The sequence below is a fragment of the Sorex araneus genome, chromosome X (genome assembly GCF_027595985.1).
Source record: "Sorex araneus isolate mSorAra2 chromosome X, mSorAra2.pri, whole genome shotgun sequence".
Lineage (NCBI taxonomy): Eukaryota > Metazoa > Chordata > Mammalia > Eulipotyphla > Soricidae > Sorex > Sorex araneus.
The window spans coordinates 263251889-263265488 of NC_073313.1; the positions used below are offsets into that span (position 1 = coordinate 263251889).

Below are 13600 nucleotides of genomic sequence, written 5' to 3' on the forward strand. Positions count from 1 at the left end.
GGACAGCAGGCCGCGCATTTTAGCTAAGACTCCAACTCACTTCCTGTTTGCAAAGCACCATTACTTCCAGAAGCAGGGAAACCTCAACGCATTCCCAAGTCTGCCCCGGCACTCCAAGCCTACTTCTTTGGGGTTTTGTTTCATTTTCATTTTTGTTGTTTTTGTCTGTTTGGGGCCCATACCTAGCCGTGGTGCTCAGGGATTACTCCTGGCGGGCTTGGAGGACCATATGGGAAGCCGGGGATTGAACCCAGATTGGCTGTGTGCAAGGCAAATGGCCTCCCCACGGCACTACTGCTCGGGGCCCCAGACCTCCTTCTTGAATAGCCTAAGAAATAAAAGCCTCACTTAGGGAGGAAGCATATCTTGCTCATTCGCTCTCCCTTCTCTTAAAACTTTCCAACTAAGACTGGAGATAGCAGGTCTTTAAATAAATGGATTTAAATGTCTGGCTCGGGGAGAAATTGGTGTTAAAGAGACTTTCTCGGAGTCTTGCATGTAGCTCACCTCAGTTTGATTCCGGCACCACATGTGGTCCCCCCAGCTCCCGAGCACAAAGCCCTGAGCATACCTGGGTGTGATCCAACCCCCTCCCCCACTTCCCCACCCCCGCCAAGTTAAGCACTTTCTTGAGAAGTATGGAACCAAATCTATTTCACATTCAAGAAGTCATCCCACAGAGGTGTTTTAGAATCCTAACTTGAAATATTCATTAAATGTCCGAAAGAATAAGTTTGTGGCTTTTAATAAGGCTGCCTTGGTGTCCAAACGTGCTCATATAAACTGCACAATGATAAAGAGAGTAAAGTGATAGCACAGTGGGTAGGACATTTGCCTTGCACTCGGCCAACCCGGGTTCAATTCCCAGCATCCCATATGGTCCCCTGAGCACCGCCAGGGTTAATTTCTGAGTGCAGAGCCGGGAGTGACCCCTGTGCATCACTGGGTATGACCCACAATCTTTTTTTATTTAAAAAAAAAAAAAGAAAATACAGCATGCCAAGTCCAGATTAGATGAGGCTGATAAATAGATTATATTATTGGCAAAATAAATTAATTTGAAACTTCCATTCTCCGATGCCTTCTCAAATTATCTGAAGACCCACAGCTGCTTCTGTTTTCCAGATCCTACGGAAGGGAGTGAGCTACCCAGACCCAAATCGACACAGTCCCGAAGGAACAGAAACGCTGAGCATCAGACTCTGTGAAGAGCTGTCAGGTGGACAGAGCAGGGCTTATGAGACGACCATTTCTACAAAGATCCACTGGGACTGTGTGCCCCCCAAATCTAAGATACTCTCAGAGACGAGCACGTGGGCACCAATCCAGAAAATCATATTCTTCCTCTCTTGTCCTGCATTCTTCTGCTCATTTCAAGTTCACCAAAGCAACTATGTCCAAAATTCCCACTCCCAGGAGACAGTTGTCCCACAAATACCTTGATGGATAAGGATAAGGCGTGTGAATTTTGTTCCTCTGCTAACTTACAAGTCTTCCATTCTTAGGAAAACAGAGCATTAGAAGCCTCACTTGAAGACTTGAAGGCATTCATTAAGTGTCTGAAAGGATACGTTTATAGCTTTCAGATTTTTTTATTTTATTTATTTATTTATTTATTCATTTATTTTTGCTCTTTGGGTCACACCCAGCAATGCTCAGGGGCTGCTCCTGAATCTGCACTCAGGGAGTCACTCCTGGCAGTGCTCGAGGGACCCTATGGAATGCCGAGGATCGAACCCAAGTCGGGCACGTGCAAGACAAACGCCCTCCCGGCTGTGCTATCGCTCCAGCCCCCACGTTTTTGACTTTTAATAGGGCAAGAGCCCCGAGCGGGCTCAAATCAGGAGTGCAGAGAGCTGGGGGGTCCTTCGCGGGACGGGGCCGGCTGCTCTCCGTCCCGGACGCCCGCGGCAAGCGCCCTCACCTCCACTTGGTCCCACTTCATTTCCACCACCTTCTGGCCAGTTTTCGGCTGCCAGGTGGGCAGGGTCACGGTGGCCTGGGAGCCGGGCGCGATGGCCTCGGGCTCGGGGGTCGCGGGGGCCGGCGGCAGCTGTCTGGGCGCCGTGGACTCGGTCCAGCCGGGGGCGGGGAGGTCGGGCAGCAGCGGCTGCTCGCAGTGGGGACCCTCATAGCCCTGCTCGCAGATGCAGAAATAGTCCTCGCTGCCGCCGCTGCCACCGCTGCCGCCGCTGCTGCTGCCGCCGCCGCTGCTGCAGTTGCCATGGCGACACGGGTTGCTGGCACAAGCGTCCGCCACAAGCTGCAAGGAGACCATAAATGGGTCAATTATTCCCTCGTAAGAAAAGTGGCGCCGTGGCTGGGAACGGGGCTCCGGGAGCAGCTGCTCCTGCAAGGGGGAGGCAGGAGGCCAGCGGGGAGGGGGCTCCCAAGGTCACCCCAACGCCAGCCTTTGCACAGGACACAGCCCCCCCAAACACACACACCACACCAGCAGAGCCGGCTCAGAGAGGTCTCCCCAAACCCCAGCCGCGGAGGAGGTGGCCCTCGGGAAGACCCCTAGCTCCAGAGATTTCCTAAGAGGCAGGAACAGGCAACACAGAGGCTGGTGGGAAGGACCGACAGGGTGTGGGGAGGTGCCGGGGTGGGGGTGGGGGTGGCACAGGGGGGCACGGTTGAAACTGGGGTTTCCTGTTTCATAGCGCAGACCACTGTGAAAGCTGCTCTGAGAAATGGCCCGGACCATCTCCCCCCTAGAGAGACCCGACTTGGTCCCCTTCCCCACCTGGGAAGGGCCCCGGGGGAGGGGCTGTGTCCCCCAGAGGCGCCCACGCGGGTCGACTACAGAGCATCGCTCCTAAGGGAAACCGCTGAGGCCATAAGGAGGGTGTTCTGGAAGCTTCTGCCAGGAGGAGAGAGCAAAGGGACACTCGGACTCGGGGGCAGAGGTGGGTGGCTAGTCGCGACGGGGTTGTTCTCGGAACCACTGCCCGCGACGGCCGGGCGCACTGCAGAGCCCGTCGGGGGTCACCTGCTCCGCTCTCCGAGTGTCCCCAGCCCTCAGGCCCACCCCACGCTGCTCTCCACGGCCAGGACCCGTCTGGGTCTGGAAAATGAGAGGCTCCCTCTGAGCCCGGCATCTCGGGGCTCACGTCACACGGGACTCGTGAGGGACAGGGCACCCTCCACTGGTCTTGCTGCAATGAACGGCCACAAACACACACGCGGCGAGACTCGGACGCCCGGGAAAGACAGCCCCATGCTCCGCTAATGAGTCTCATCAGGTGTGAACAACTCACGGGACAGGAAGGGTCTGCGACAGGAGGAAAGTGCGAAACACGGCCCGGTCTGTGTCCGCTCTCGCCCGGCAGGGCCCTCAGACACTCGCCATCGAGGGCACGGGGAAGCCTGAGGCTGCGAGTTCCACATACACACACAACACACACAGAGACACACACAACACTCACACACAGACACACAGACAAAATACACACACATAGATACACACATAACACTTACACACACATAGACACACACACAACACACAAAGAGAAAAAGACACACACACAACACTATACACAGACGCACAGACAAAATTTGCATACATAGATACACACATAACACACACACATAGACACACACACAACACACAAAGAGAAAGAGACACACACACAACATTCATACACAGAGACACACACTCATACATATACAACACTCACATACACAGACACACTCCCACACATAGATACACACAATACTCACAAACTCACACACACAACACACACAAGCTCACACACACAGACATACACTCAGACATGCAAAAAAACACACAACACACAATACATAGACACAATACTCACACAGAGACAGACACACACAGATACACACAACACACACAGACACAAACGCAACACTCATACACAGACACACACAAAACACACACAACACTCACACAGAGACACACACAAAAAACGCATACACAGACACACAACACACACCCACATAGCCACATAGACACACACAACACTCACACAGAGATAGACACACACTCACACACACAAAACACACACTCACAGACACACACAACACTCACACACAGAGACAGACACACTCACATTTACACAAAACACACACATAGACACACACAAAACACACACACAGATGGACACACACTCACATACACACACACACGCTGAGAGTGGTCCCAGCAGCACTGTTGTTTGGGATCCACAACAAAATGGACAGTTCCGGTGCATGCCACCAACCACCCTTTCCTGTGTGAGCTCCGGGCGGTACCACAACTCAGTGAGCACCACAGCTGTGAGAGTCTGAGCACCCCAGCCAACGGCGTGAGTGTCAGCACCCAGCTCATCACAACAACCCGAAAGGGAAGGGAAGGGGATCGATTCACTGTTTTCAATCATGTTAAAAACTAGGTGGCTTCATCCAAAAGAACAAAAGCAACCGCTGTTGGAGAGGATGTGGCGAGAAAGGGACCCTTCTACACTGCTGGTGGGAATGCCGACTGGTTCAGCCCTTCTGGAAAACAATATGGACGATTCTCAAAAAATTAGAAATTGAGCTCCCATTTGACCCAGCAATACCACTGCTGGGAATATATCCCAGAGAGGCAAAAAAGTATAATCGAAATGGCATCTGCACATGTATGTTCATCGCAGCACTGTTTACAATAGCCAGAATCTGGAAAAAACCCGAATGCCCTAGAACGGATGACTGGTTGAGGAAAACTTTGGTACATATATACAATGGAATACTATGCAGCTGTTAGAAAAAAGGAGGTCACAAATTTTTTATTTAAGTGGATCGGCATGAAAAGTTTCATGCTGAGTGAAATGAGTCAGAAAGAGAGAGACAGACATAGAAAGATTGCACTCATCTATGACATATAGAATAACAGAGTGGGAGACTAACACCCAAGAATTGTAGAAACAACTACCAGGAGGTTGACTCCATGGCTAGGAGGCTGGCCTCACATTCTGGGGAAAGGGCAACTCAGAGAAGGGATCACCAACTATAATATAGTCGAAGGCCATGTGGGAAAGGGAGTTGCGGGCTGAACCACCTTTATTGGTGGCCACTCAACACCTTTATTGCAAACCACAATAGCTAATTAGAGGGAGAGAACAGAAGGGAATGCCCTGCCACAGTGACAGAGTGGGGTGGGGGGAAGATGGGATTGGGGAGGATGGGAGGGATGCTGAGTTTACTGGTGGTGGAATATGGGCACTGGTGAAGGGATGGGTTCCCGAACTTTGTATGGGGGAAGCATAAGCACAGATGTGTATAAATCCGTAACTGTACCCTCATGGTGATTCATTAATTAAAAATAAATAAATTTATTTAAAAAAAAAAACTAGGTGGCTTGCTACCTACAGAACAGCCCTGCTGTAGCACTGCCATCCCGTTGGGACACTGTGGAATGCACAGGGACAATATGGAATGTGTGCAGGGGGAATTCTGCTCAGGGTGTTGACTTTAAAAGGCAAAGAAAAAGGCCTGGCTTCCGGAAAACCCAGCGTGACGAGGGGCAGAGAAGAGCGACTGGGAGAGGCTCCACACCATTCCCTCGCACTGGATTTATTGTTGCGTTCGGGGAAGGGGTGTCCGCCCGGGGAACTATTCAGTGGGAAGGAGAAAGAATTGAATTAAGGAGGATAAAGGGGACATGCAAAGCTTTTTAAAAGGTGGCTGGTGTCCAGATGACCAATGGGCAGGGGAGAAGGCGTCCTTTGTCCCTTATTGTGAGGGGAAGGCCAACCCAGACCACACGGCCGCCTCCCCCATGAGAAAGGTTATTATCCAACAGACAAGCAATGAGAAGTATCGGAGAGGAAGGAGATGGGGAGCCGGGAACCCTCCAGCTCCGTATGAGCATAAGTCAGCTCAGCCATGAAGGGGAGCGGTGTGGAGAGTCCTCACAAGGTAGCCCTCGAAGTCCGCTCCTCCCACTGGCAGGTGTTTACTCCAAACATACAAAACTTATTAGAGAGCAAGGCTAGAGGATAGTATTGCCTTGCATGCGGCTGACCCATGAGCACCTGGTACCTGGTACCCTGAGCACCACCAGGAGTGCTCCCTGACACTGCCCAGGTGTGCACCCCACCCCAAATTAAAATTAAACATAAAAAAGAACACTAACTTAAAGGTACAAGAGCACACCCATATTTCTTGCAGCATTATTGACTCTATGAGCCGGAAACAAAGGAAGCGCCCAACAACTGATTGATAGAAAAGAGTCCGTGGTATCTACATGCACAGTGAACCACTTCCTGGCTGTGTTTCATTTGTTTGCTTTGGGACTATACTCAGCTGTGCTCAGAGATCACTCCTGACTCTGATCTCGGTGGACTATATTGAGTGCCAGGAATCAAATTTGGGTCCTGCAAGGCAAAAGCCCTACCTATTGCACTATCTCTCTGGCCCCTCCTTCCTAACTATGGAAAACAGATGAAATCAGGGCAAAAGAGGTAGGACACTTGGATCTGTCTGTGCTGACCCCAGTTCAATCCCTGGCGTCCCTTAGGGTCTTCCAAGCCCTTCCAGGAGTGATCCCTGAGTGCAGAGCCAGGAGAATGTCCTGAGCACAGCCAGGTATGACCCCAAAACAACCAACAAAAGATGAAATCCTACCCTTCATGACAATAGGGCTGGACCCAGACGCTATCAGTCTTAGTGAACTAAGATTGAGGAAGACAAACACATTATTTCACTCATATAAGGTCACTGTCACTGTCATCCCATTGCTCATCAATTTGTTCGAGCGGGAACCAGCAACGTCTCTCATTGTGAGACTTATTGTTACTGTGTTTGGCATATCCAATACACCATGGGTAGCTTGCCAGGCTCTGCCGTGCGGGTGCAATACTCTCAGTAGCTTGCCGGGCTCTCCGAGAGGGACGGAGGAATCAAACACAGGTCGGCCTCGTAAAAGGCAAATGCCCTACTGCTGTGCTATCACTCCAGCCCCTCATATAAGGTATAGAGACAAAACTAAGGAATAAATGGGTGAACTATAAAAGAAAATTGAACCATTAGATGCTAAGACCAACTCGTGGTTATTAGAAGAGAAGGAAGCAGAGGCAGGATATGAAAGACAGAGGAGATGAATGTATGAGGGACAGAACTAGACTTTCAGGGACCCACAAGATAGTACAGCAAGTAGGTCATTTGCCTTGCATGCAGCAGACCCAGGTTTGATCCCCAATATACCCTATGGTTCCCTGAGCATGGAGCCAAGAGTAAGCCCTGCGTACCTCCGGGTATGCCTCCCAAAAAACAAAACAAAAAACTCTCAAGGAGAACTAAATGTGGTAACTATAGAGGTTTATTTTCAATGATGCATACCAGAAACTTATAGAACATCACAATGCAATATTACTTTTAAAAAAATAATAATAAATAAGAGCAAAGTCCAAATTGTGAGGTTAACGCCATCACAAATTAAAACTTTTAATAAACACAACCCCTCCCAAACACGAAAATACTTTCCCATTATTTCAATATATGGAAGAGATCATTGTCCAACTTAATTTTGGATGTTCACATCTCCACTGTGCACTGAGAGCTAGAGAGGCCCCCAGCCTCTGCTCCATCACCACTGCCCCCTGCTGGCCAGAGACACTTCAAGATGCAACAAAAACAAAAGACTCGGGAGAAAAAATTCAGAATCCCCGTCTGTCTCTGCCTTCCCAAGGAAAGACCACCAGGCATGGTTCTTACTGCTCCCCTCCGTGCCAAGAAAGAAAATTCTGGGATCAACAGGAAGGAAGGAAGCAATGAAGGCAGGCACTGAAGGCCTCCTTCAGTACTTTTTTTTTGCGGGGGGGGGGGGGAGGATAAAAACAATAAATACTGAAGGTGTAGTGACGGAGCTCACTCTACGACGTTAGTGCACCAGGTCTGGGGACAAATGTGTCCTCAAACACAACCCAACCAAGCCAATGGCAGGGTGCCCTCGATCCTGCCCTAGCTACCAAGCACAAGAGCAGCCAAAGCAACGCTGGCCAGTCCCACCCGCCAGTGGCCAGTCTCCCATGCCACTGTCGCATTCAGCACTTCAGGTCTCTTCACGAGTTCCTCCTCCCGGTGACCACTGAGCTGAATCAGTGCTTTCTGCAGCCTTTTAGAGCAATTCAATAGCTTGAAGTCAGCTTTAAGCCGGGACAGTATTTGCCTCCTCCTGATTTATTTTACTAACTGTGATGTCCTCGTGTTTTCACCAAAGATTTTTTAAAACTGAGTAGACTCCCAATGCACATTGTCATACACTCACTTGTCATTGGGTACATTTGTGGATAGTTGGTTCTTTTGTTTTGTTTTGTTTTGTTTTGTTTTGTTTTGTTTTGTTTTGGGGAGGGGGCTCATCTGGCAGTGCTTAGGATTTATTCCTACTCTGTGCTCGGTGATCAATCCTGGAGGGCTTGGACCATACATGGTGCCGGAGATCGAAAGTGGAGTGCTGTCACTGCTGCCCATAAATCTGGGGGTGTAACCCAGACTCTCAATCTGTTCAGCTGGTCTGCAGGGTTCTCTTTATTCCGGTACCAGGCAGTTTGGATTACTTTATCATGGTTGTATAGTTCAGAGTTGGGAAATGCAATGTCTCCCATATTCTTTCCCACCCCCCTTTAGAACTGTTTTGGCTACTTGGGGAGCTTTATGGTTTTATCCCAATTTTAATAGAGTTTGATCCATGTCTTTGAAAATATCATAGGAATTTTAATGGGTCTTGCATTGAATCTCTGTAAAATGTCTTCCCACTTCCTGGTGTCTTCTATTTCTCTTCACAGTGCTTTATAGTATACACTGTATAAGTCTTATTATACAGACTTATTACCTGAGAGGTAGTAAGCCAGCGCCAGCACAAGACTTTGGTCTGTGGAAGGAGAGTATAGTCCAGGCAGGTTGGCTGGCAACACCGAGAAAGGTGCATCAAGCCCTCCTTCTCCTCAGACACCATCTAGGAGGGACTCAGAGAACTCAGAGAACTCAGAGACTCAGAGAAGCCGGTCACAGCAGAGGGCAGTGTTAGGGCGCAGATTGAAATCTCCCTGTAATGACAAAGAGACTCCAGAGACTGCAAACAGCAAGCAGGGTTTATTGTAAGACTGGCTAGCCAGGGTCCAGCCATCTACACGGACACGCAGGTCCTGCAGGTTGGGCAAAAGACCCCGAGCTTCCCCAAAGGAGATCTTATATAGGCCTTCCCTGGCCGTTACAGCAGAGCCCACGCATTTCATAGCCAATAGATTTGTAATATTACAAGCTTTCTTAACCAATCCATTTAAAAGGACTTCACTCCTTAGCCTATGGCTTTAGAGATCAGTATTCTCGTCAATATTCAGGAATGTCCCAGTTCTGGGGGCAGTCCTGGGTCTTGTGATATGGGTCTGGTTATCTGGTCTGACCACCACCCTTCTTGCGACCCAGGGTGCCTGTATCCAAATTCCTTGCTCAGGGACAGATAGACAAGTTATTCTAGAATGCAAGCTCCTGTAAAAAAAAGTCTTAAGAAAGCTTAATAGATTCCTGTGGTCTGTCCTGAACCAGTTCCTCACAGGCAGGGGCAGGGATGGTGGACAGATTATTGGGAACTTGCAGGACCTCCCAACTCGCCACAGGCAGCATCATATTCCAAACGTGTGCGGGGATGAAAAACTAAAGGGAAATCTATGAGGATAAATGGTACCATTTAGGACCTGCTCGCTGGGCTTCACAGTTGAGAGGAAAGTACAAACAGCATATGGGATTAAATGAAAAATGATTAATATGGAAAGCTGGGGGAAATGCTCCTAGTTATTAAAAAAAAGGAGCAGCTACAAATTAGACTCATTTGTATAGATTTCTAAATGAACTCAAAAGGGAATGTTGTGATGGTGAACACACACACACACACACACACACACACACGCACGCACATGTAAGCTGGGCTACAAGCAGGAAATTAAATAACTGCATTGTGAGGTCACTGAGCCCTACTTTAAAATAATCATTCCATGTTCATGCTGCCCGGAGGAGTGTAGGATTAGCTGCTCCATCAACAGTGACAACTCTCTGCTTTGAATTCTGTACCACTTCAGGATTAGCTGCCTTTTAAAAGGGGGGGGAATGCTTCAAGTGCATGACATCAAATATAAGATCAAATGTAATCACTGACCTTTAAGTAAAATCCTGGCATCATAAATATTTATTGTAAGTCTTGTTTTACTTACATAACTTACTGAGTGTTTTTAGAGTATGGATGTGTGTTTTACCTCAGAGAGAGAAAGTCCTATTATAGAGGTTGGTACTGCCCTTGAATCTCATTAAGCTTGAACTATAGGCCGGGAATAACCAAACTGCCAAAATGCATAATGAGGCAAAATATCATAATTAATATACCTGACTTTGGGGACACTCAAAATGTAATAAATGATGTTTTCTTGGCTATAGCTTCTAACTTTGGATAATAGAGGGAAATGGGTAAGACTTTTTAATATTGGCTGTAAGAAAGAATAAAGAGAAACCTTACGGATTAATGGTTTTCTTCCCACAGTTAACCAAGCAGTTCATTTATTCAAGGCATTTTGTTGTTTTTGTTGTTACATCAGATTAATGCATCTAAGCCGAGAGTTTTCACATCATCGAGCTAATCTAAAACCATTCTTCATATGTTCTATTCCAGACTTTTCACCTGTGCAACTAATTAATATTAAGAGCAAGAGCAGAAAACAGGAGTGTGACACGAGAAGGGCCGGGGGACCAGCACCAATGCTGGACCCCAGGACCTGAGGACCATCCCCAGAGACTTCACTGACAGTCATTATCCTTCCCTAACCCATCTATCCCCCAGTGCCAAAGCTGGCTTTGGAATTCCTGGCGACTTCAAAGTTCTCCACAGGAAGAAGGATGGAAGGTCACACAAGAGGTCATGGGCAGGGTCACTGGACACAGGAAGTCAGAGTCAGAAGTGTTGCTTCTACACACAGACTGTGAGAACCCTCCTCGAACCCTGGAGGCCAGGTCCATAAAACTTCCCTTTCATACAGGTGACCCTTTCAGTTACGGCGTGTCAGAAATTCAGTGGCTTCCACGGAGCACTATAAGGCACCTGGACTTGATGTGGCCCTCCTGGTATGTGGCCAAGGGGTCAGGAAGACAGATAAGCCCAGTCCTGGTGTTCCATGGCATGAAAGGCTCAGACTCCGACCAGGGAGCCTCCTCATGCCAATGTGTCTATGGATGTGCCTACTGGCACCTCGGCCCGTATGTTTGCTGGGGCTAAAGTCCCCAGTTCGGGGAGAGAGGAAGGGTGTGACAAAGGCAGCTCTGAAAATGGGCAGACCGGGCTGGAGAGAGAAAGCAACAGGTAGGGTGCTTGTTTTGCACACAGCAGACTTGGGTTCAACCCCTGACATCACATATGGTCCCCTGAGCACTTCAGGAGTGACTCCTGAGCATCACGGAGTTTGGACCAAAAATTAAAAGGAAGGAAGGAAGGAAGGAAGGAAGGAAGGAAGGAAGGAAGGAAGGAAGGAAGGAAGGAAGGAAGGAAGGAAGGAAGGAAGGAAGGAAGGGAGGGAGGGAGGGAGGGAGGGAGGGAGGAGGGAGGGAGGGAGGGAGGGAGGGAGGGAGGGAGGGAGGGAGGAGGGAGGGAGGGAGGGAGGGAGGGAGGGAGGAAGACCAGGCAGCTCAGCTCCTGATTGGACAGTATCGTGCTGCAAGGGGAAAGACAAAGAGGGCAGACATAGGGGGGTCTGAGCATGGGGGAAAGAAGACAGCTTCCGATGAAAGGGCCAAAGCTGGATGCCTAAAGCCGGGTCCCTCATCCCTGGCGCTGATCACTTCAGGGGGCTGAAGAAGTCACTGTGGGAATAGTCTTGGGCGCAGTGAGGTGCTTACAGCACCCCTCATCTCTCCTCACCAGATGCCAGGGAACTCTCCCTCCTACAGAGACAGCTGCATCAGCCCCCACGTGCCCCCAGTGTCCCCCGGGCAAGAATCACACTCCTGTTGAGAGCTATGTCCTTTCCAAGGGCAGAACAATGCCTTCTACTCCGGAAATGACATCACACGTGTCCTCAACGTCCACCCAACTCCACAGAGAGGGAGAATAAGCAACAAGATGGAAGAAATACGTTATAGCAGGTGACAAAGGACAGAGTCCTAAATAAATGTCTCAATGACATAGGGTCCCAGACCCCAGATCAAGACAAACACCTCAATTTCAAAGAAGCGAGCCCTGACAATGATTCACACGGCGCCTGTCTTCTCCTGGAAGTTATTTCCAACGAGGAAACACCCTTTTAGATGCTGAGCAGAGAGGCGCCTTCACATGCACAGCGGGCCCTCCTGTTGTCAGCCTCTGTCTGTCTGAGCAGAGGAAATATCCAGGAAAATGCAGATTTCCCCCAGGCCCAAAAACTGTCAGTCACAATTCTAGGGATGAAGTCTATAAATCTAGAAATTATTCCCCAGATCAATCTGAGGCACTTGACCCAGCTGAGAACATTTATGATCTGTGGGTAAACATGGGACTTGGCAAGCAACTGCCGCAAGGCCATCCGGTCTGTGCTCGGGAAGGAAGTTTGGCTGGAGTCAGGCCACAGGCACCTGTTTCTGTATTGACTGACACCTCGGGGGAGCTGAGGATGTGTCACTGTAGCCACCAAACCTGCAAAGAACAGGGTTTGCAGGTTTGGTGCAAATCCACAACCCCTTCCTTTGCTGATCTCCAACACAGACGATATAGACTTGGAGCTGTATTCAATAAAAAAAATATGTATCACTGTCATCCCGTTGTTCATCGATTTACTCGAGTGTGCACCAGTAACGTCTCCAGTCGTCCCAGCCCTGAAATTTTAGCAGCCTCTCCTTACTCATCTTTCCCAACGATTGGAGGCTTCTTTCAGGGTCAGGGGAATGAGACCTGTTATTGTTTCTGTTTTTGGCATCGAATACGCCACGGAAAGCTTGCCAGGCTCTGCCATGTGGGTGGGTCATCTGAAAAGTCTTCAAAGCCTATAGCAATTGACATCTATTGGAGGGCTCCCAAATAGTGCTCAGTGGCTAGGAGCAATGTTCAGTGAACTTCAGCCTGGCAGTTCAGGCCTGGTGACTCAGTGCTTCGGCCTAGTAATTTGACGCCACTAAGGCCCAGAGGTCCTGGGTCCACAAGGGCTCTCAGGCAGTGAGCAGGAGACCCCAACAGGTTGGGGATCTAACCTGGGCCCTCGTACATGGCAGGCTTGTGCCCCAGCCCTTTGAGCCATCTCCCTGACCCCTTCACGTTGAGTTTTGAACCCCATCCAACTCTCTTCTGGGACTGACATATGGTTAAATAACAGAAGGGCCTTTAGCACTATGATGCAAAGCAGGGAAGGGACCAGGGACACTGGGCATGACGATTCTGTGGCAGGATGAATCTCGGCGTCGTGAAAAACTAGTTCCTAGATTCTCCATCACGCGGCGAGAGCATGATGCGAGGTCAGACGCCCACTTCCCTTCCCTTGCCTTCACCCTCCCACCCACCATCTGAGATTCAAGAGGGTGAAGGATGGGCGGACGGCTGCAAAGGCTAAACAGAGAAAGAGGGAGGAGGGTGGATGGTGACGAGACACCCAGACCACGGGGCCGGGAA

General features: G+C 49.5%; 1 protein-coding gene across 1 annotated transcript in view; it reads right to left on the minus strand.

Moving 5' to 3' along the window:
* DNER (delta/notch like EGF repeat containing) overlaps positions 1 to 13600 on the minus strand; it is a 337797-nt gene that overhangs the window by 200358 nt on the left and 123839 nt on the right. The window contains exon 2 of the mRNA XM_055122261.1: positions 1925 to 2263. Coding sequence (XP_054978236.1) covers positions 1925 to 2263 — 339 coding nt within the window. The remainder of the gene's footprint in view (positions 1 to 1924; positions 2264 to 13600) is intronic.